At 39.8% G+C, this 21,179-nt stretch overlaps 2 protein-coding genes across 2 annotated transcripts; both read right to left on the bottom strand.

Moving 5' to 3' along the window:
• Nucleotides 1-356: 356 nt before the first annotated feature.
• On the bottom strand, nt 357-3,642 carry LOC137602839 (alcohol dehydrogenase class-3). The gene is made up of 9 exons (XM_068325902.1): nt 3,590-3,642; nt 2,975-3,076; nt 2,748-2,889; nt 2,575-2,662; nt 2,238-2,457; nt 1,485-1,745; nt 1,190-1,325; nt 734-872; nt 357-583 (listed from the first exon to the last, which is right to left on the bottom strand). Exons 1-9 carry the CDS (start codon nt 3,605-3,607, stop codon nt 559-561), a joined length of 1,131 nt encoding a protein of 376 aa, XP_068182003.1. The 5' UTR covers nt 3,608-3,642; the 3' UTR covers nt 357-558.
• A 626-nt stretch (nt 3,643-4,268) lies between these two features.
• On the bottom strand, nt 4,269-6,618 carry gar1 (GAR1 homolog, ribonucleoprotein). The gene is made up of 7 exons (XM_068325966.1): nt 6,538-6,618; nt 6,098-6,264; nt 5,674-5,828; nt 5,479-5,538; nt 5,274-5,385; nt 4,868-5,023; nt 4,269-4,782 (listed from the first exon to the last, which is right to left on the bottom strand). The coding sequence occupies exons 2-7, from the start codon at nt 6,249-6,251 to the stop codon at nt 4,772-4,774; spliced, it is 648 nt and encodes a 215-aa protein (XP_068182067.1). The 5' UTR covers nt 6,252-6,264; nt 6,538-6,618; the 3' UTR covers nt 4,269-4,771.
• Between the last annotated feature and the right edge of the window lie 14,561 nt (nt 6,619-21,179).

The following is a 21,179-nucleotide window of genomic DNA, read 5'->3' as shown; positions in this document are numbered from 1 at the left end:
CTTGGGAATGAAACAGCCCAGAATTTAAGGCACAATTATGGGGTGAGGGAGGGAGAGAGGGGGCTGATCCTTCCTCGGTTGTGGTACTTCATGGCATCACATGCTGTTTGTTAGGTCAGCAATAATCTTGCAGGTTAAATAAAGTATATATCTTGCTTATTTATTCACTAAAGTATATATTTTCCCTTTTCAAAATATTGAATCATCTTAATTATTAAATAGGTTATGCAATATTCAGCTTCTGGTGTCAAATGAGCACCAAGTACAAATATGATTATGTACAGCGTCACTGTTGGTACTATGTTTTCATGCTTTGAAGTCTTGTAAAATTGAATAAACAGAACAGAAACAGACTGTTTTATCCTTGACTTTTGAAGAACTTTTAATGGCTGTTTTCTATTGAAAGAGCTTGCTGTTAGCAAAAATGTTGTTTTGATGCTGAACATTTCGTCATCAAAACAAGTCAACAAGGACGAGAAAAATACATCTAGTGGTCAGCGACTGTGGAGAGAAGTCATTTAAAGGTCAGATGGGAAGGATGTCAGTGTTTCAGGCACTTCAGAATGTCAGCACAGTGCGAATACTGTAGAGAAAAATCAAAACAATTATGTCAGGGTATGAAAAAACTGGAATTCAAAAGAACTACAGAAAAGAGTAAAAGGGCTTTATCAACAAGGAAAACTGGTACAAACATGTTTTCATGCACCGTCTAATCATGAAATGTTCCTCTCACCTCTCTCCTGCGTGCATGAGGTCAAATGCCTCATTGATCTTCTCAAAGGACAGCGTGTGGGTGACAAACTCATCAACCTTCAGCTTTTTAGCCAAATAATCTTCCACCAGTTTAGGAACACTCTCCACACTTTTCCAGCCTGAGGGTTAATATACAATCCAGTTTAACAAATATATTTTTCTTCAGGCAAACAGTGAACAGAATGATGTTAGAAGAGCTTATGTGAGACACTTACTACCTAACCCCTATGATAAATCATTCTACAAGTTTTATTTTTAGATACATTCTGTGGTAGAACTGAGAAAAGAACATCAATGACTGACTTATTTTACATGTAGAAATTAAAATCTTCTGTCCTATTTCAGATGTTTCCTGACTTGACCTTTAATTTTAACCTGTAAATTTTTACCTTGATAAAAGCTTAAAACTCTGTTTTCTTTAAACACAGTCAATCACCTCCAAAGGCAGTTCCCCTCCACACTCGGCCCGTCACCAGCTGAAACGGTCTGGTTGAGATCTCCTGTCCGGCCCCTGCTACCCCGATGATGACACTTTCACCCCACCCTTTGTGGCAAGCCTCCAGAGCAGCTCTCTGAAATACAACCATGGAGAACAGTTTAATTTTAGCAGCTATGTTGTACCTGGTTATGTCTTCTGACTGGAACGATGTACCATATGAATTTATATATTCCTCATCGCTAATCCTATGTGACGTCTCCACAATTTATTTTGAAAGCAGATTAAATCTCACCATTATACCGACGTTTCCAATGCACTCAAATGAATAATCCACACCACCATCGGTCATCTCCACCAGAACCTCCTGGATGGGCTTGCTGTGGTCTTTGGGGTTCACAAACTCGGTGGCTCCAAACTTCTTGGCTACCTCAAACTTTCCAGGGTTGATGTCCACGCCAATGATCCTGGTTGCTCCGGCAACCTTGCAGCCCATAACAGCAGCTAAGCCAACAGCTCCCAAACCAAATATAGCACAGGTGGACCCGGGCTCAACCTGAATGCACATAATTATACATACAAGCACAAGTAATTAAAATTTAGGATCAGGATGATAGTTGGAAGCAGACATCTCACCTACGTTTATTTTTCCCTGTAAAGATGTCAATTTTGAAACAAATTTCTAACAAATTCTACCAACAAAGAGAGAATTCTAACATCAAAAGAGAGTTTTTTATGTCAAAATAATGTCACCACAAAAATATATGAAAAAAACAACAACTCAAAAACAACCCCTTGGCTACAATTCCTTTCACATCAAACGTGCATAATAAATAAGGGTGACCAACTTTAGAGAGACGCATTAAAAAAGATGAGAGGAATGTCATCTGTTTTTGTTCTGTCCTTCGGGTGACATGCTCGCTCTGTACAATGAGCTTATTATAATAAGATGCATCACAATTTTCCAAACACACTTCAGAAATAAACTCTGGCACTGACACAGTTTTGTTTTGTACTGCAGAGTGGCCTAGAGGGATGGGAAACTTACCTTGGCGGTATTGAGAGCGGCGCCGTAGCCAGTAGAAATGCCACATCCAAGAAGGCAAACTTTATCCAGAGGAGCAGACTCTTTCACTTTGGCCAAAGAGATGTCTGCCACTACTGTATACTCTGAGAAGGTGCTGGTTCCCATGAAGTGAAACACTTGCTTTCCCTTGCAAGTGAAGCGTGAGGTTCCATCAGGGAGCAGGCCCTTGCCCTGGGTTACTCTGCAGGGGGGGAAGCAAAGGGATCCAATTATTTCTAGGCCTAGGGGGTCCGAAATAATTTCAGTTTTAACTACTTTCCTGATGCAAGTTTGCATAAATTATTCTGAAGGGGGTTACCTAATTTTCTGACAAAGGTTGGTCTTGGGGTTTTTGCAAAATTTGCATTCACCACATTGCGGCACGTACAAGGGGATGACAGCATCACCTTAATGAAATACAAAATAAACACATATCATTGCAAATACTACACTGTAGTTAAAATTTCAACATCTTGTCTGTAATCTCCATACCTGGCTTGAATTTGGTGACCCCCTCACCGATGCTCTCAACTATTCCGCCGCCCTCATGGCCTAAGATGACAGGGAAAATCCCCTCAGGGTCACTGCCGCTCAGGGTATAGGCGTCTGTGTGACAGACACCTGTGGCAACGAGCTGGAGGGCACAGCATCGAATCAAAAAGGCATCACAACTGATATTTTATTGGCTAGGAAAGCCATCATGTCATTATTTGGTTTACCTTGATGCGGACTTCATGAGCCTTGGGTGGGGCGACCTCAACTTCTTCAATAGAGAGAGGATCTTTGGGCGCCCAGGCCACAGCTGCCTTACACTTGATCACCTGCAAAAAGTACATTTTTTAAAAAATTATAAAACAATACTTCTGGTATGAATTGCGTAACTGCAGCCATGAGTCCACTGAGACTCTTCCGCATCTGTCAATGTGTGGCGTGACCCACAGTTGCCCTTTGACCTCACTAGCTTCTCTGTAAAGGAAACAGACTTCCATTAAATTTAATGTCGTTCAATTGCTCGACTTGTTTTGAGACACCTAGCTGAAATTATTCCGTATGCTTCATTCAAATATGTATATTCATAGTAAATCTCTTCAACTACTATTAGATAGTAACGTCATTGAGTCAACTTCATGTTTTTTGTGGCTAAATGAGTGCAGAATGGGCCCCGCCTGACAGAACTCGCTTTTTTGGGGCACGGAAACGGGAACGTTGATTCCTCAGCTCCGACCGCTCCCGTTTTTGTGCAGTCTGTTAAATTACTGTCACCTTTTCAAAGTGCATAACTTCACAGAATGCATAAAGATTGTTTGTTGTTCGTTTCATGGGAATGTACTTACTTTCCCCGCTGTCTCCATGTTCAGTCTTTCAGCAGGAGAGGGCGAAGGAGTGGGCGGAGCGAGCCGTAAAGCGGATCGCGTTCGAGCCACTCAGAAACGAGAACGTCGGTGACGTCACACGCAGACCGATTCTGGTTTTATTCAGAGGACTGACTAAACGTGGAGATCTGCCAGCAGCTTTGGCCTTAGAAAATGTTTTGTTTTTTTAAGAGTTTCAAACCATACTTCAAAGACTGTACTGTTATTATTCTCAAGAACATTTGACGTGTAAATTTAAATCAAAATAAGACACCAAATGAGGTTTTCTTTTCAACCAAACAAGATATGACTGAAAGTTCCATCAAGTCACATTCAGACTGCAGCGAAAGTTTTCACAAGTAGAACCGTGATTGGTTTCCAAGCTGTGATGTTTCACAATCACACTTGTAGGATGGCAACTCCAAGAAAGCTGTCTTGATCCCTTCAGCTGGTGAGTGGGAAACACAGATCCTGCACATTACAGGTAAAACACAACAGCATGCTTACTTCATGCAGCAACTTTTGTACATTTTTTGCTGCACATGCTGAAACAAAAAAAAAAAATGTATTTTTTTTACTTTGCGTGACAACATGTTGTGCAACATTAAGATGGCACTCAACCACCTACTGCAAATACATGCGAAGTTGAAGTAGTCAAAGATACAAATCACCCTTTAATCCAAGGATTTCGACACAAACATGGCAATATTCTGCTTCATATTGTACAAATCATGAGTATTAAAACGTTTTCAAACGGTCTGATTTATAACACACTCTTCATCTCAGGAAAGTAGTATGTAAAATATGAACATTTGTGAATGCATGACTAAAAAATTCAAATACAGAAGCCTTACATTAAACACTCAGCAAAGGTATCCCCATGCTTGTGTACAAAGAGACCCAGTCATATTTTTAACAGGCTATCAAGTTTTTTGTTCTTTTACAAACAAGCACAAAAAAAAAACAAAACCTTTAAATAAAAGTCCTGAACCTCAGTCATTCATCCAAAACTGGTACAAAAATAAAAAGAGAATCCTCTCAAGTTCTACTAAGAGAGGCAGTGTCCACACTGGGTCCAAAAGGCAGGCCACCGGTACAGCTGCAGTCTTTATGCTTTCACAGAGGATTGGACTGGGGCCAACATGCCACACCGATGCTGTCCGATCATCTCCCACCTACAAGTATTCAACAACAAGGAAAAATCAGTACCTTCACACCACGACAGATAAACCTTCATGTAACAAAAATAATGGGGCCGACCTCTGAATCCACGTCCACCACCGCCTCCTCTCCCTCTGAAGCCTCCGCCTCGGCCGCCTCCAAATCCTCCGCCTCGGCCGCCTCCAAATCCTCCACCTCGGCCACCTCCAAATCCGCCACCACGTCCACCTCCACCCCTGCCACCTCGAAAACCACCTAAAAGAAGAAAAGAACAAAGCAGAATTAAACAAAGATAATTAAACAGTTAACCCTTAGTCAAAAGATGATCACTAAACTTTAATCTCCCCCACTAAATCAAAAACTAAGGCCATCAAGCCTGACATAATTTCAAAAATAGTGTGCAAGTGGAACAAAAAAACATCAGGGATTGAGGGGAATGAGCTACAAATTCACTCAGAACATTAGACAGGAGATATTCAAATATGATGAATTTTGAAGGCCTCACCTCCACGTCCACCACCTCTTCCACCACGGCCTCCTCTTGGTGGGCCTTTCTCTCCTGGTGGCCTGGGGAGGAACCTCTGCAGCGGGAGGAGCTTCATAGGGTCGATATAAAACTAAAATAGACATTGTTAATTAGTACACAAATGCACTGGAATGCTCCTAAGGGTGAAATGTTTGTACTTTAAAATGTTAGATGTATTTAATACCTTCTGCAGTTTCTTAAATGACGATGCCTTCATGTTTTCAGAAAGTTTAACTGAAAAATACTGAACAGATCCGTTAAGGAATTCACAGGATTTGAAGTAGCAACAAAAGGACAGAAGTTGAACAGAGTGTTGTTGTTTCAACCATGAAGGTACTTCGGAGTTCCGTTCACTGAAATAAGGACAAACAAAGGATACAAAGTCTCGGAGCTGCCCAAATATTTCATCCACCTTCCCGATTTGCTCCTTGTTTTCCAAGTAGACCGGGGCGTTGAAGTAGGGAACTTTGTTCTCCTCTGTCGTACACTTGCACACAATATCATCCTCACACGGATGCATGAACTCTCCCAGAGCTGCAGAGCAGAAACCGGTTTGTTGTGCCAAATGTTTAAGTTTCATCAAATTGCAATAACAGTTTGCGTTGTTTGCTTTTCAGTCACACTGATTCTATTCAGCCCAGAATCTGATAGTGGAGTGTTGTTTGCTGCTTGTTGATGGTGGAAACTAGTGATCAGGCCTCGTCCGTACTGCACGATCAAACTCCCCCAAACTCCCCCTTAACAAAAATATCAGCAACTGCAGCAGCTTTAAATGTTACCGGTGTGTAATTTAAAGCTCTTACCCACAACATATTCTGGAGGCCCGTAATCTTGTTGCCTATTAAAACCACCTCGTCCTCCACCTCGTCCATATCCTCCACCACCTCTGCCTCCTCCACCGCGGTTAAATCCTCCACCTCTTCCGCCGCCTCGTCCACCTCCTCCTCTGTAGGACATTTTCCTTCGAATCCTACGCAAGAAACACAAGAAACGTGTCAGTATTACCAAAAAAAACACATCATAAAATATAGATGAGCACGAAACACAGCATTACAAATCCAAACTAATAATATAGAACCGACTTCCGAGCTAACACTGGCGACTAGACCGCGTTGTTAGCTCAAAACGTTAGCTAGCATCCTGCTAGCACCGATTGTTAAAATAAACTAAAAGATCAAGCGTGAATATAAACGTGAAAAGAGTCGTCGACAAGTTCCACGCACAGTTCAAGAAAGTTACTTACAAATTTGACCTGCTAGCTGCAGCTATTTACTACGAGGTACAGTACTTCCATGCGATGACAACACGTGTGATCAGGGATTGCCGTAAAGAGAGTCACCAGTGTCGGCAATTGTCGTAAAAATCACTGTCGCGGCTCACGTCTGGTATAATTGACGAAAAGACAAACTTACTCCATATGAAACAAGATAAAAATACGTGGTTAGTATGACTAGACAGACACTTTATTGGTTAACCGAATTGTGGCATAAAGTTAGGCTGTGATTTGTTGATAGTGATGAATTATAATAATATATTTGTCAAATGCAGGCTAGAAACCCCCCCTAAAGATCAGTAATGATAAGTCAGGTAAGAAAAATAGGAATTGAAATTAGTTTAAACCGAATTTAATCTTTACCCCCTCTTTACCTCCCTTTAGGCCGTATACAGAGTAATTCGCTTGTGTGGTAAAATTATTCTCCTAAAACTTACACACACAAACACACACTTGACTCTATATTGTGTAAAATATTTATCCTGCAAAAATACTCACATACTTCTACTATATTTGTGACTTTATCTAAGGTTCGTTATCCAACTTCTTTTATCATTATAGAGAGGTCACAAACCAAAAAACACTGATTACATATTCACAAAGGCAATTTTATTTTATAAGGCTTTTTAGATTTTTCATAGAATAAAATCTATAATATTTGCAACTAATAAATCCACTACTGTTTTCCTATTTTGGCTGTTATCCGTAACTGTTCAATTGTCTGGTCTGTTGTTACTACTTATGGCCACTAGATGGCACTAGATAACTTGCTTACTTACTGACAAATCTGTATTTTTAAAGTAGTCTAACTAATAGAAAATAATTATTTAAGATAGGGGTCAAGTGAAATGTATTCACTTTTTTTGATTTTACAGCATATTTTCATCAAACAGCACTTCAGGTTTCTGCAATCAAACAAAAAAAAATCCTGAAAGCCTTTTTAAAAAAAAGTAGGTTTCATATCCTGATTTATTCAAACAAATCTAAAATGATATTCAAATTGTCTAACACAGCTTTTAAATAAAATTAGTTTATTTTGTATTTCGGCTCAATAAAGCTCATCTGTAAAGTTTATTTATCAGACATCCCTTTCACAGTTGACTGACGTCCATATTGCTCCCCATGTGCTGTGTTTGGACTCGGAGCTGTCGGACTGGCCACCGTTTTGGGTTGCTGGGCCACCGGGGTTTAAAGTATCATAGGAGTCAACGTCAACCCTGAAAAATTTGATAATGCTTCACTAATCAGAAAGTACCCACAGTGGCCACTAGATGGCAGTCATGCGTCATGTAAAAGCTCTTGCGTTTGTGTTCATGAACGTCTAAACTTTGTAAGGTTATCTTCTATCTGCAAATGTCTATGTTTCCTTTAAGATTAAAGTATGTTCTGTTTTTTTTAATGTTCATTTTTATCTTCAAAAAGGGAGTGGTGCAATGATTTTGTGTAAAAATACAGAATGTAGAGTAATTCATGGATCAAGACAATTCCTCACTATTTATTTTTATATTTGGCAGCAACAGCGAGTCTGGTTTTGACATCAATACGAAGTGGAATTAAATACCCTTGCGGAGTAGGTGGGGGGTAAGAGACACACACAAAGCAAGTAGCTGAATCTGGTCCCTCTATTTGACGGGCTTACCAAATTTCAGCCTTGGTAATATTATATATTGATTTAAGACAGGCAGACAAAGCAGCCTAAAGTGACAGATGCCTGCTGTCAGGACAGAAGACAAAATGTTTGAGGAATGCCTCCTGTGGAGAACTGAAATAGCGGTTGAAGGATTCTGTTTATCGAGATTCCATTCTGATCGAATGAATAACCCTGGCAGCTTTCTTTGTGTTTCCATATCTGTCTAAAACGGAAAATAAATTCATGCTTATCCTTTAATGTTGGTCTCTTGTTCCTGTGTGCATGAGTTATTATTATTATTATTATTATATTATACATAGAACCCCTTCTTCCTCCCTGAAGAATCTCAAAGTTTTCCAGAGATAAAAACAGAATAAAGTAGAAAGTAGATAAGTTTTGCCCGGTGTTGACGCCATCGTCCACCCACATCTATAAATGCTGGCCGTGCTTCCCGATATATAAGGCCATCAAAGGGACGTGTGTTAATGTCTAGCTCGTCTATACAGGGAAAGCCATCCAAAGTGACATCTATAACTCTCCCATTTGTTTTTTCTCCTTGTGCTTTAAGTCTAAAATCTCTGCAATTGTCGCAGCATTTTGCAACTGATCCAGGGAGGTCGTGCCATCTGAACCACAACCACTGCATTGTTCACATTTTTGACAGTCTTAACTGTTGATCTTGTCATGTTTCATGACTTTGTGCACCAACGCACAGATCTATGAGCTCGGGAAACCTTTGCATTAAACGGAGATGGATTGTGACACTGCTAACATTTAGGACTGGATCATTTTCAAGTCTATGTTCCTGTAGTGTTTGTTTGTTGTTGTTTTTTTTTAACATGTCTGCTGTCATTATCACAACAACTCTGTCAGATGAATGCAATTGACAAACAGTCAAAATGCTATATGTGGTAAATGCCATCACACAAATAAAGGCATGTCTGGGAAAAAAATGTCAAAAGATTGCCTGCCTTTCACAATATTTAGATTGGGATCAAGAGATTTCTCTTATTTATTAAGCTTTATTCCAGGCAGAGAGATGATGGAACATTAAATATGACAACATAAAAATAGTAGGTGGCACACACCCTGCTCAAACAGTGCCTGTATTGCTAAAAAAAAAAAAAAAAACACCACCCATTTACACACATAATTGCTGCTGTTGTCAACTGAAATGGTGTTTTATGCTGCGTATCCCCCAAGAACTGAGAATCAGAACTGACAAGAAACCAGATTTGGAGCAGGTATTATTTTTATTTCCATCTACGCTAATTAAACTGAATCCCCGCAGGATTTTGAGCTGGATACGATTGTCGTGTAATTATTCCACAATTTGCGTTGTCACAACAGGAAGTGGACAAAAGGAATTAAAAAAAGAAGCACCAATAAATACAACAATAAGTGAACAATCATTTCTTATGTAGTTGTGTTCACGTTACACCCACCACTAGAATAATATACCTTCTTTTTTCAGTCAGATTGATCCCTCGTACCAGAAGGAGTAAAGGTGTTCCCACTCAAATACATGATGAGTTTGTGGCTCATTCCTACTGTTGGAATGTTGGGAATGACATGACTCTGCTCTATCTGACCGCCTTTGGACCAGTTCATGCTCTTTGGTGGGTATCGTAAGACATGAAATCACATTAACTGGGCTGTATTAAAGTCTCCGAAGAATAAACTGAGGGGGGGGGGGGGGCTGAAAGAGACAGTGACTTAGAGAGAGAGATTGAGCAGTGGATATACGCTTCAGCCCCAATGGTTCTGGAAGAGCGGCCCACTTAAGTCGCTAAAGACCGCCACTGTGAAGCCCCTGTTTTATCAGCAAATCCTGGCCATTATACGGCTAATGCCAGGCATTGCCTGTGACATCCCCCGGCCTTTCTTTGACACGGTTAGCTTTAGCATCTGTGTCAGTGGAATATACCCAGAGTCACCGGGGAGGACACGATACAGTACTTATGGTGTGTTCAGGCAGAACGGGACCTTTATTCTGTTGTTGTTTCTTCAGAGTGGCTGCAAATTTTCTGCTACATTAGTGCATCATGCAGGAAAAAAATGTGATGCACAGTAAAGAAACCACACACACACACACACACACACACACACACACACACACACACACACACACACACACACACACACACACACACACACACACACACACACACACACACACACACACACACAACTAGAGGGAGACGTGGGCCTTTTCCATGAGACAAAAAAGACCATGGTGCATTCACAGACCTCGTTGTAATACAACACTCATAATAATATCATGCTCTTCTCATTGAGTCGCGCAAGACAGCATGATTTGTATTTTGTAAACTGTCCATCAGATTGTGTTTTATTCTTAAAGTGCAACAGAAATAGACAACAAAGACCCGGATTAGCTAGACCACACATGGCCATTACCGAAGAGACATACAAATACTTGCACGCACACACACACACACACACACACACACACACACACACACACACACACACACACAAAAAGACGAGCTATATGCGTGACAGCTTTAAGCTTCTGTTGTGTTTTGTCTGACGGCAGCAGTAAAGCAGTAATTGAGAGATTAGGTCTAAGGTGCTATCATGGCACTCCTTTGTTTGGTCTCTCCGCTTGTTGGTCACACAGAATATTTCCAGCATGCTTGGGAAAGAGTCATACAGCGAGATGCTTTGTGTAGTTTGCTTTTTTAAATCTTATTATATAATAACCTGATCCAATAATAGCATCTATAGCAAAGATAATGTGATATTTCAATTATAAAAACACACCTCTGATGTTTTTACTCTGTGTGTTAATTATTATTGCCAGAAAAAAGGTTAAAAAAATGAATAAAGCACCCTTAAAAAAATACAATAATTACATTTAAGTACATTTAAACCTGAGCCTGACAGAACCAGTCCTCGACAGGCATGGGCCGACCCAGACCCCCCCCCCTCTGCCACAGTGGTTTCTTTTTCCTCCAGTGTGCCAACGTCGAGTCAACAGAGTCATTTGATGTGGAGGCTGAAGGTAGGGGGAGATACTTCTCTCAAACCCCGTGTGTTTACCCCCACCCCCCCACCCCTAATCCCTGAGAAGAAGTTCACAAGCGTGCGGAAAGCACCGGGAGTTTAGCTGTACCTCCCAAGCCTGAACAGTTTACCACTCAAGTTTGCCAAAGTCACATGGGGCTCAGGTGGGAATGCTTGGAAAGGGGGTTTAGTTGTGTGTGTGTGGGGGGGGGGGGGTAATGGTGTGAAATTACCAGTTATGCTCTTATATGGAAAAAAAAACATTCTCAGTGTGTGTTTGTTACGGACGGGCCCGAAACAGACGGTGACTGGTCGTTACAGTCTGTCTGGTCCTGAGTCTCAGGGTCGCGGTTGAATGAGAGAAAAAATCCAAATGTGTGTGTGTGTGGTGAGTCATCCTCACCTCTATGTACATCACTGTTTTCCTCCGCCACCTGACGACTCACCATCGTGTAAAGGTGAGGTTCCTAAATCACCGGCCCTCTGCTCGCTGCCAGACCACAAAAAGATTTGGGGCCCGTCCCAAAGAATGGACTTCTGACTGAACGCGGCTGACACACTTTTCTTGGGCCGGTAATTGTGGCTCAAATATCAAATGTGCTTGTGTTGTGTGTGAGTGTGTGTATGTGTGTGTGTGTATATGTGTGTGTCCACTGGAAGTGAGCACAGATTCGTTTACAGATTAAGATTAAGAAAACATTAATCTTTGCAAATCAAGAATGCTGCTTTGGTCATAGTGTGTAATTGTTGTGTACTGTATGTGTATGTATTATGTAAATAGCAGTAGTACATCTCCATGAGCCTCAGAGTATTTGATTTGGGATGACTGCAGGGTATGTGGGTGCAATATTTAAATATGCAAAAGAACTGCGTTAAAAATAAATAAAAGATATAAGAAATAAAAGAATACCAATAATAAAAGAAATACACTTCTAATGATGAATAATAATAAATGATAAAAGAAATACATTTATAAAAATAGAACAGACAATTAGATAGATAGATAGATAGATAGATAGATAGATAGATAGATAGATAGATAGATAGATAGATAGATAGATAGATAGATAGATAGATAGATAGATAGATAGATAGATAGATAGAGATAGATAAATAAATTGGCATGTGATGCTGATCTATCTATCTATCTATCTATCTATCTATCTATCTATCTATCTATCTATCTATCTATCTGTAATCTGGTTACATCGTCGCTGATGACATGTGAGTCATAAAGAAAAGGCAAATGACTCGGAAAGAAAGCTAAAGCTAATAAGAAGGCCATCGCTAATCTCTTAAACAAACCCCCTGTCCCCCCTACGTGGCCTTCTTTCTTTCAATAGTCCATAAATAATGTATATTTTACCCCACACACACACACTCACACACACATACACACAACAGTAAGAAAACAAACACTCCTCCTCAATGTCTCTTTTAACTTCTGAGTTGCTAGTAGAATCCAATCTGGTCCCTCCTCCAACCTTATTGGTTTACTTTAATTAGTGATATTGAATGCAAGGGGCAAAAGAGGGGGGTGGGGGTGGGGGTGGGCATAAATACTGAGAACAAACGAGAGATGAATGGGAGGATGGTGGCGGGTGCGGTCCCGATGCTGCTGCTGCGCAGACGGAAGGGGACACATGGTGTAGGCAAACACTCATAATTGCATTAGATTCCCCTGACACATGGGTAATCTAGCCTTCCTCAGCCCCACAACACAACAGGACACATCTCCCGCCTCACACACACACACACACACACACACACACACACACACACACACACACACACACACACACACACACACACACACACACACACACACACACACACACACACACACACACACACACGCACACACACTCTTTGTCACTCTCTCCTCCACAAATTATTCATGTAAAACCTACAGTGCCGCCATTGATCATTCAGCAGGCGTTATAGAGGGCCTCATTCAGCCGGCCGAGGTGTGGAGTGTGTGGGTAGGTGTGTGCTCAGCTTCGCCTTTGCCTGTGTTTGAGAAATGCAGCATGTGGGTGTGTGTTCCAAATTCATGCACAATGGCGTGAGTTGTGTGTGTATGTGTATGTGTGTGTGTGTGTGTGTGTGTGTGTGTGCATGTGTGCGCGTGCGGCTGTGTGAGTTTGCGTGCATCCCATTAAACAGTTGTCCTGTTTGATATTTCATTCCTCAGCCCACATGTCTTGAGAGTATGAGCAAACATATTTGCTTGAACGGGATGTTCCCTGAGCAAACGGTGGAAATCTGGCCTTGATATGAACGTCAGTGACAGCCAGCAATGAGCGTGATGGGCTGTTTTTGCTCCTTATTGCGATGTTTGGTGCACAGAAACCTTATTAAGTGACATCCATGACCTGATATTAGTTTTTTTTTTCTCCATTATTTGATATATATTTATCGTCTGCCTTTCCTTTTGGAAAGAAAAGCAACGCTGTGGGTGTAAATACAATAAGAGCCACAAGGTGGTGCTATGTTCCCCACATTGACCAAGGATGCACATATCTTTAGAAATTCTCCAAGCTTACATTATCTTATACTAATCTTTTTAAAACATTTGTTTGCCAGCCATGGATACACACGATTTTTTAGTCAGTTCAACAACAACAACAACAACAACAACAACAAAATGAACAGATTGCCATGTTTGCTTTAGCTCGTCAATCAAAATGATAGTTTGCCTATTATTCAAGTGCTTATGTACTGTCTATTTTTTTTACAGAACTTTAGCTTTGCATTCACATTTTCCAGATTCTCCTCTTGTATTGCTCAGCATTAAATCTCTGCTCTTAACCAGACTAGTTTAAGTAGCGGCAAAAGCAGCGACAAATCCTAAAGTGCTAACACAAAAGTGAAGAGTAAAGAAGTCAAAGAGACGCAGATAATTCCTGTTCCTGTGATTTTTTTGTTGTTGTTGTTGCTGTTGCAGGACAAAAGTTGATTCACTGTTAGTGAATGCAAATTGTGCAGGAGAATCCGGATCAGGTCGTCCACACAAACTTTAATGAAATGGATGATGGAGGAAAAGTCTCAGATCTCTGAGGGTATTTAGTGGACAAGCGAGGCTTTGAAGGAAAGCCACGCTGCCAGAGGGTTTAAATTTGTGTGGCCCTGGGGCCGGTGCAACAGAAAATAAACAATGCTTTCAGTGATTAGGACTTTATTAAGGCACACAGAGCCTCCCTGGCCTAGATGAGGTTTATATTTGAGGAGGTCGGGGAGGGGTGGGGGCCCGGGGACAATGCTGGATGAGAACTTTGATCATCCACACATACAAAATGAAGATAAAAATCTATTTCTGCGATGACTAGTGGAGAAATCATTGCATCACAACATGAGATGACTTCTTTTTAAAGCCAGCTGGTCATTTTTGTACAAGAGGACACCCAGTTAGCCTCTATTGACCCCCCTCATAATCACTGCCATTTGGATTTAAACGCTACCCACCGACTGATGTCTAATGACTGACAAACAAACAAGCAGGGAAAGACAGAGCGACAGCGGTGGGAACACCCACCAAGATGCTTTTAAAGTACTAACCCTAAGCCCTGGACACCCGAACAAAGTCTGTCATGTCTAACCTGGTTCCTCACCTGTTTGGAAGCAGCCAAATAGCCCAGGGTAATCCCTCATCCCCGGGGCACTGGAGGTAAAACTCACCCGCCCCAGAGCCCTATCCTGCCCCGACAAGTCATGGAACACCCACAGCTGCCAATCCGGGTTCATTTTAAGGCATTTAGCTTAACAAGAGTGACTTTAGAAGTCTTCAAAGGGAGAATAAACTTTAATAGCAGCATTTTAGAGGGGATGTATAACAATGTCTGCTCGAGGAAACATCACAGAAGCTTCATGATGGAAAGAATACAAATGAAACATCACCTCCACATTAGTCCTCTGAATAACCCGTGTTTACAATCAGGCTTTAAAATACAGTATTAAATATAGTTTCAAAACTACAACTACATGAGTGATTTGTAGGTAGCAGTGATATATATAAAAAAAATTGACTGGGATGACATTGATCTCTTTACCTGTTTGTTCCTCTTGCTCCATGCTAACCCTCTTTTGGCTCATTAAGAAAGCAGGTGTAAACTGCTGCAGAGCTCAGTGGCAGAGGGATCAGCACTCCAACCACTAATTAGGCTGTTTCAAGGAGAGTTTGAACTTGGAAAGATGCCTTAATGATCAGTTGCAGCATTGCTCTTTGAAAGAAGGTTGATATTTTGGAGATGCGAAAGGGGAGGATTTTCCCTGATCTTGTTGTTTTTGTTGCCTGTGATGAAATGCACACCTCTGCAAACTTGTGGAATGCATCATGGACGTGTCTGTGTCCTATCTATCAATTGGAAATTTAAGTAAGACTTTTGTTTGTGTGAAATGTAAGCAAAATTGTTGAGACGCGTTGTGTCTATTCTTGTAAATGCAATAGAAGTGTATCTCCACCAGGGGGAGCAATGTCGCACAAAATCCAGAGATTCAGAATGAAGAATCAGACAGAAGTGATATCTTATCATAATGTAAAACTGAAATGCATTTATTCTAATAACTTATCGGTCACACAGCTGGTCTTTTCTTTTTTTTTACAAAATGCAAATATATTTTAAAGTACAATGGTTTGTTTAAATCAGAATTAGGTGTAAGTGTCAGGTGTGTTCATAGTTTCCCTTATTATTAGCTCAACATCGTGAACAGGTTGATCAATACCGATTTAAGGTCTTTTAAAAAAAAAAAAAATCATTATTTAATCATTAATAATCTTTTATAGAAGAAGTGAATGTGGAAATTTTGGTGCAAAGCAGATTTTAAAAAATAAAAAATGAAAAAATAAACATTTCGTTTTTACTTCCTTAAAATTTGGTGATTCTACTGTTTTTTTATTGAGTCATTTGTTTATTTTTATTTTTTTAATCAGTAGGGTTACATTTATAATTTGTCTGCTGGTGGTTGACATTTACTGTCAGGCTGCTGTAGAACTGTCTCCTGTCTGCCAGCTGTAACAGAATTATTTGTGTGGTTGCAATCAAGCTTTAAAATATAATTCGGAACCTCCACGTTAACAATTTGCTTCCTGAACAGCACAACCATTTTGAACTATATATATATATATATATATATATATATATATATATATATATATATATATATATATATATATATATATATATATATATATATATATATATATATATATATAAAGAAAAATAAAACACCCTTAAATGTAACCCTTCATATTGTGACAGAAGAAGCGGTTTATCTTGATTAGCATGAAGAGAGTGTTTTATCATTGACAGGTCTGTGTATGTGTGTGTGTGTGTGTGCGTGCAGAACTTTCAGCTGACTTTGTTTTGTTCATGCCATGTGTGTGAAATTGATTTCCTTTCAAAGATTCTTCCCTCGCACGTAAGTTCATTTCAACATTTTGTTTGTTTTGATTTTAATCCCTGAAATCTTCGCCTGCTCTGCTAAGAGTAAAACAACTTAATATCTTAAAAACAATAATTTCCCATGAGTATCCCTCACAGATGCTTTTTGCCAAGGCATTTTCTCTCATCCACAATATTTCTTTGAGCCTTAATTAACAGAACGTGGATTGAGTTTCCTCCAATTGTATCGCTCAGAGGAGAGGGGGTTGAACCCCGACAGCTTTTCCAAATGAAAATGAGTAAGTTCAATATGGGGCGCAAATCAAATGAGTTTAATTAAAAAGACACCAAAACTGTGTATGTTGTAACATTTTTTGAAAACTGCATGTGTATATCTGCATCACAGATGTGTTCTGTAGTCGGTATCAGGAAAGAATTTACTACATTTTTGTTTATGCAATAACATTCGATTGATTCTATTTTATTTGATTAGTTTTGCACAAATTTTGTATTTTTAAACCACGTAAACTCCTTTAGGGTTGTGTTTACAATAAATAAATGTCACATGGACAACATGGCATCAAGTTTTTAGTAAATAGAAAAGCAAAACTTTATGTCCACGGGATGGATTCATCAGGTGCAAATCTTGTAGAACTGGTGAGGGCATGCCATAAAAAAATGTGTTTATATCTGATAAATTCTGAATTAAACAACTCAGCCAAACGAAGCACCAGAAACATTTATGACGGGCATGACTGAGCATACTTCATGGGTTGAAATCCACACAAAGAAGTCCTGTGTTTTCTGTTTTCACAAGAGTAGTGAAGCAGCAGACAGATTTAAAAGCGTGTGTGCATGTTCCAACTTTATTTTAGATAAACCCAAGGAGATTACCTTATTGTCTTTCTCATTTACAAGAGAGGCGTAACAAAATTGCTGTCAAAATCTCGGAAGAATGGAAAGCCGAAAATGGCTCAGTCCTCAGCAAGCAACGGCAAGCCGGCAGGTGACAAATCTAGATAGATCTTTGATAAATAAAATTTACACAAATCTGTATTTATTTTTTCCTTAAAGGGAATCTTGCTCTTTATTTTGTTCTCTGGATGCTAAAAATATAAAAAACAACATTTAAAGGGAGTGTTCCCTTAAATTGAGGGTTTTATTTGTGTAGATTTTGCACATATTGATTCTTTTCCAGGGGGTTTCCAATTATTACGATTTTTTTTTTTTACCGGTGCATGTGGTTGCACGAGGAGATACAAGAGGATTAACCTTCAAAAAACTGAACCCTTTATTGTGTATAATTAAGATAATCTGAGGGGTTACCGTTGAATTTAAACGTTGTCGTAAGGAGGTGGAAACTGAACCAATGCTCCAATTAAAGTTTATCTGAAGTGTTTTTTTTAAAAATTAATTTAACATTTACTCTTTAGTATATCCATTAAAGGCCATTTATTGGCTATAATACAGCACAGATTTGAAGTATTCCAAGTACGTTACGTCCTCGTTCCTCGCGGTTAATGCGTTCCAAGAACCACACATGATTAATGAATTCCGCGATACAGCAACAAACTATTTATGTCATTATTTAGGGCAATTTAAACGTTTATGACCCCCCTCCCCCCATTCTGATATTAACCTACCTTCTATATGTTTTACCTTTTCCCACACTTTTATTGACTGTTTAAAGCACTTTTGTGTTTCACGGAAGTCTGAGACTCACCGATCGTAGCACACTTCCAGATGTCGTCAGCCAATAGAATGCGCGTACGGTATCACGTGACTGCCTACCAAAAATCTGCAATGAGGTGAAGTCGCGAGCGTTGATGCACGGATGTGCCAGGGCGCACTGTATGCCTCTTTTATTCATTATAAGTGGCTCTTCAATGGAACTAGGGCTGACTAATAGCTCAACATTGTAAAAGGTGACTTATTACAATAAAGCTCTCTGAACACTCCTTCAGCTTTACGTTGTCCGATATGATGTTCTGTGTATTTAAACTACTGTGACGTCATTAGAACCTGAGACTTGTTGAGGTCCCGCGGCCCATTGACCCACCCTACAGCATGGGCAGAGACCAGGGATGGTTGTCACCTTTCTGACATTTCTGTCTCCAGCTTTGAACTATTCTAAATGATTGCATTCAAACTTTACACAAAATAGTAACACATACAGTATGGGTAAGCGGCATAAGCAGAAAATGCGTTATCTACTGACACAAGGAGCAAAATATCACAAAAGAATTCTGAAAACAACGTAAGACATATTAACCCGAATGTAAAACATCATATTCTATGCAGATGATGCAGTGTTATACATCCCACATAGTCTGTTGTGTGTGTGGGGGATTATGCCGCCATCACTTTACAAAGGCTGTCTTGAGAAGTGTCTTTACAGCAGCGCTGTCTTGAAACATTTTGCACACTCCAAATTCAGAATTAGACTATAATTACAAAAAGGTTCAGTGAAATATAACAAATGTTGTTGTTTTTTTAACCAGATTTAATTTCAGTTGAAAATATTTGCATTTTGTATTTAATCTATGCTGACGTGCTTTATCTGGGGTCAAAGCCCCACCCAGAGATCAATATTCCAGAATACATTATGATCCTTGATGTGTTTGGAGATTTGTGAATTTTTTAGTATTACGTCCCCGTTTGCAATGGAAGGATTTGCAACTGGCCAAACATGAAGTATGCTGACAAATTCAACACTCACTTACTCACTCAAGTCGCTGCTATTTCAGCATGTAAGAATATACTGCGCCGTACAACTGTCCCCGCTAACAGCCAGATAACCAGGCACTAAGTTGTTGATTGAGGGATCGCTAGCGAAATGGGATGTTGGCAATTCCAAAAGGTGTAGAGATAGAGATAAATAGCCGTGGGGCCTCCTCAGCATTACAGAGGAATGTCGCCCAGCAAGGAGCCTTTTGAAACGTGCACCCAAAATACGTGCCTTCTCCCCAGTTGGCGAAGCCGAGGAAAGAGGAAGAAGGATGGCAGCCGCTCCTCGACGACAGGTAAAAAAAAAAAAAAAAAGCATCTGACACAAACCGTCACCCTCCGGCCCAGGAGTGATGGGGCCACAGATTTGCACTTTGCCATGCTGGCACAAGTTGTGTGAGCTTGACGAGTAAGATGGCACCTTCCAAAAAGTCTGCAATTGATGAGAAGGGAAATATTGTATGTTTGTATAATTGTCTTTGTCATCAGAAGTTGTGCCAAAAGGACAATCAGCCATGCTGACATTCAATCTTATGGACAGCTTCCTCACCTGTTCACCTGTATTGCGTGTTTTTGAACTGCGAAAGGAAGCTGAAGCCATTGCTGGAGGGAATCCACGCACCCCAGGAGGGCCCTGATCCGGATTAAATCCAGAATCCCTTTGCTGAAAGATGACATGTAAAATACAATAAGTTACAAGAGCCTCATAATTTAATTACTGCATTTGGTACCTCCCTGGATTAAATATCTTAATATCTTTTATATCCCAGCTCTTTGCCGTATTAATATCACAGTGCTGGATTCATTCACCATTTTTAACTTTTGAAATATAAAGCACAGAACAGTGGATAATGATCCACAGCACTTGACCAACAATTGGTACTCTGGGCGTTGTAGTATTTGTTTGTAAAGCGCTCCACTCTCTCAACAAGGGTAATCAACTGTAGATCCCTCTGAAGGACAAAAGCATTGCTGAGCTAGCTCTCCCAGCCAGAGTCGACATTTGCTTTGGACCGGAGTCACCCTCACAGCACACTTACCGGGATAATATGACACGCATGTGTGCATCCATCAAATGCATCCATTTTGAAGGTGACATTCTAATACAAGCAGGTAGTGTGAGTGTTATTTAGTGAAAATGAACTGTATTGCACCATAAGGAACAAGATTATCTAGAAAAGGAAACATTTAAGTTGTATAATAGTTTAATAATAGTATTGATTCATGATCTTGAAAGAATTTTTTTTTTTTTTTACAAAAAATAAGATTGTTGGATTTGAATTGACATTCCTATAAATAAAAATTATAAATTGGGAATCTTTTCTGAATAATAAAATGGCTGTTCTTTGGACCGTTCTGTTAAGAGACATTTCATATTGAGTCTACCTCTAATTCCTAAGGACACAATGTACCTTTATACCACTGGAATTACGGTTTTTATTTGTGGTGGGTCTGTCAGATTAAAGCTTTGTTTTTCTGGATTGAAAGTTTATCTTTGACATGCTACAAAAAAAAGTGCTTGGCATACCATGCTCACAGTCCGATGCGGAAGGGTTTTTTTTGGGGGGGGGGGCTGGCTGGATGAATTTGCAGAAGGATTCTATGAAAGTCTGTTGTGTACAAACTCAGAATCGAGACCGAGATGTGTGTGAGATATACGCGTCTACCCTTTTGTGCATATTCCTCTGTGGATGCAAAAACTTACATAATATTAACAAAAAAATATATGCTACCGGTAATTAAATAATGTGCAATTCTGTCATTTACAACAAATCAACACAGAAATGTATTTATTTGGAAATATGTAATATATATATATTAATACTTATAATAAAAATATGTATTCT

Source organism: Antennarius striatus, chromosome 10, assembly GCF_040054535.1.
Source record: "Antennarius striatus isolate MH-2024 chromosome 10, ASM4005453v1, whole genome shotgun sequence".
Taxonomy (NCBI): domain Eukaryota; kingdom Metazoa; phylum Chordata; class Actinopteri; order Lophiiformes; family Antennariidae; genus Antennarius; species Antennarius striatus.
The sequence above is the reverse complement of the archived record's forward strand: the minus strand, read 5'-3'. Positions and strand labels throughout refer to the sequence as shown.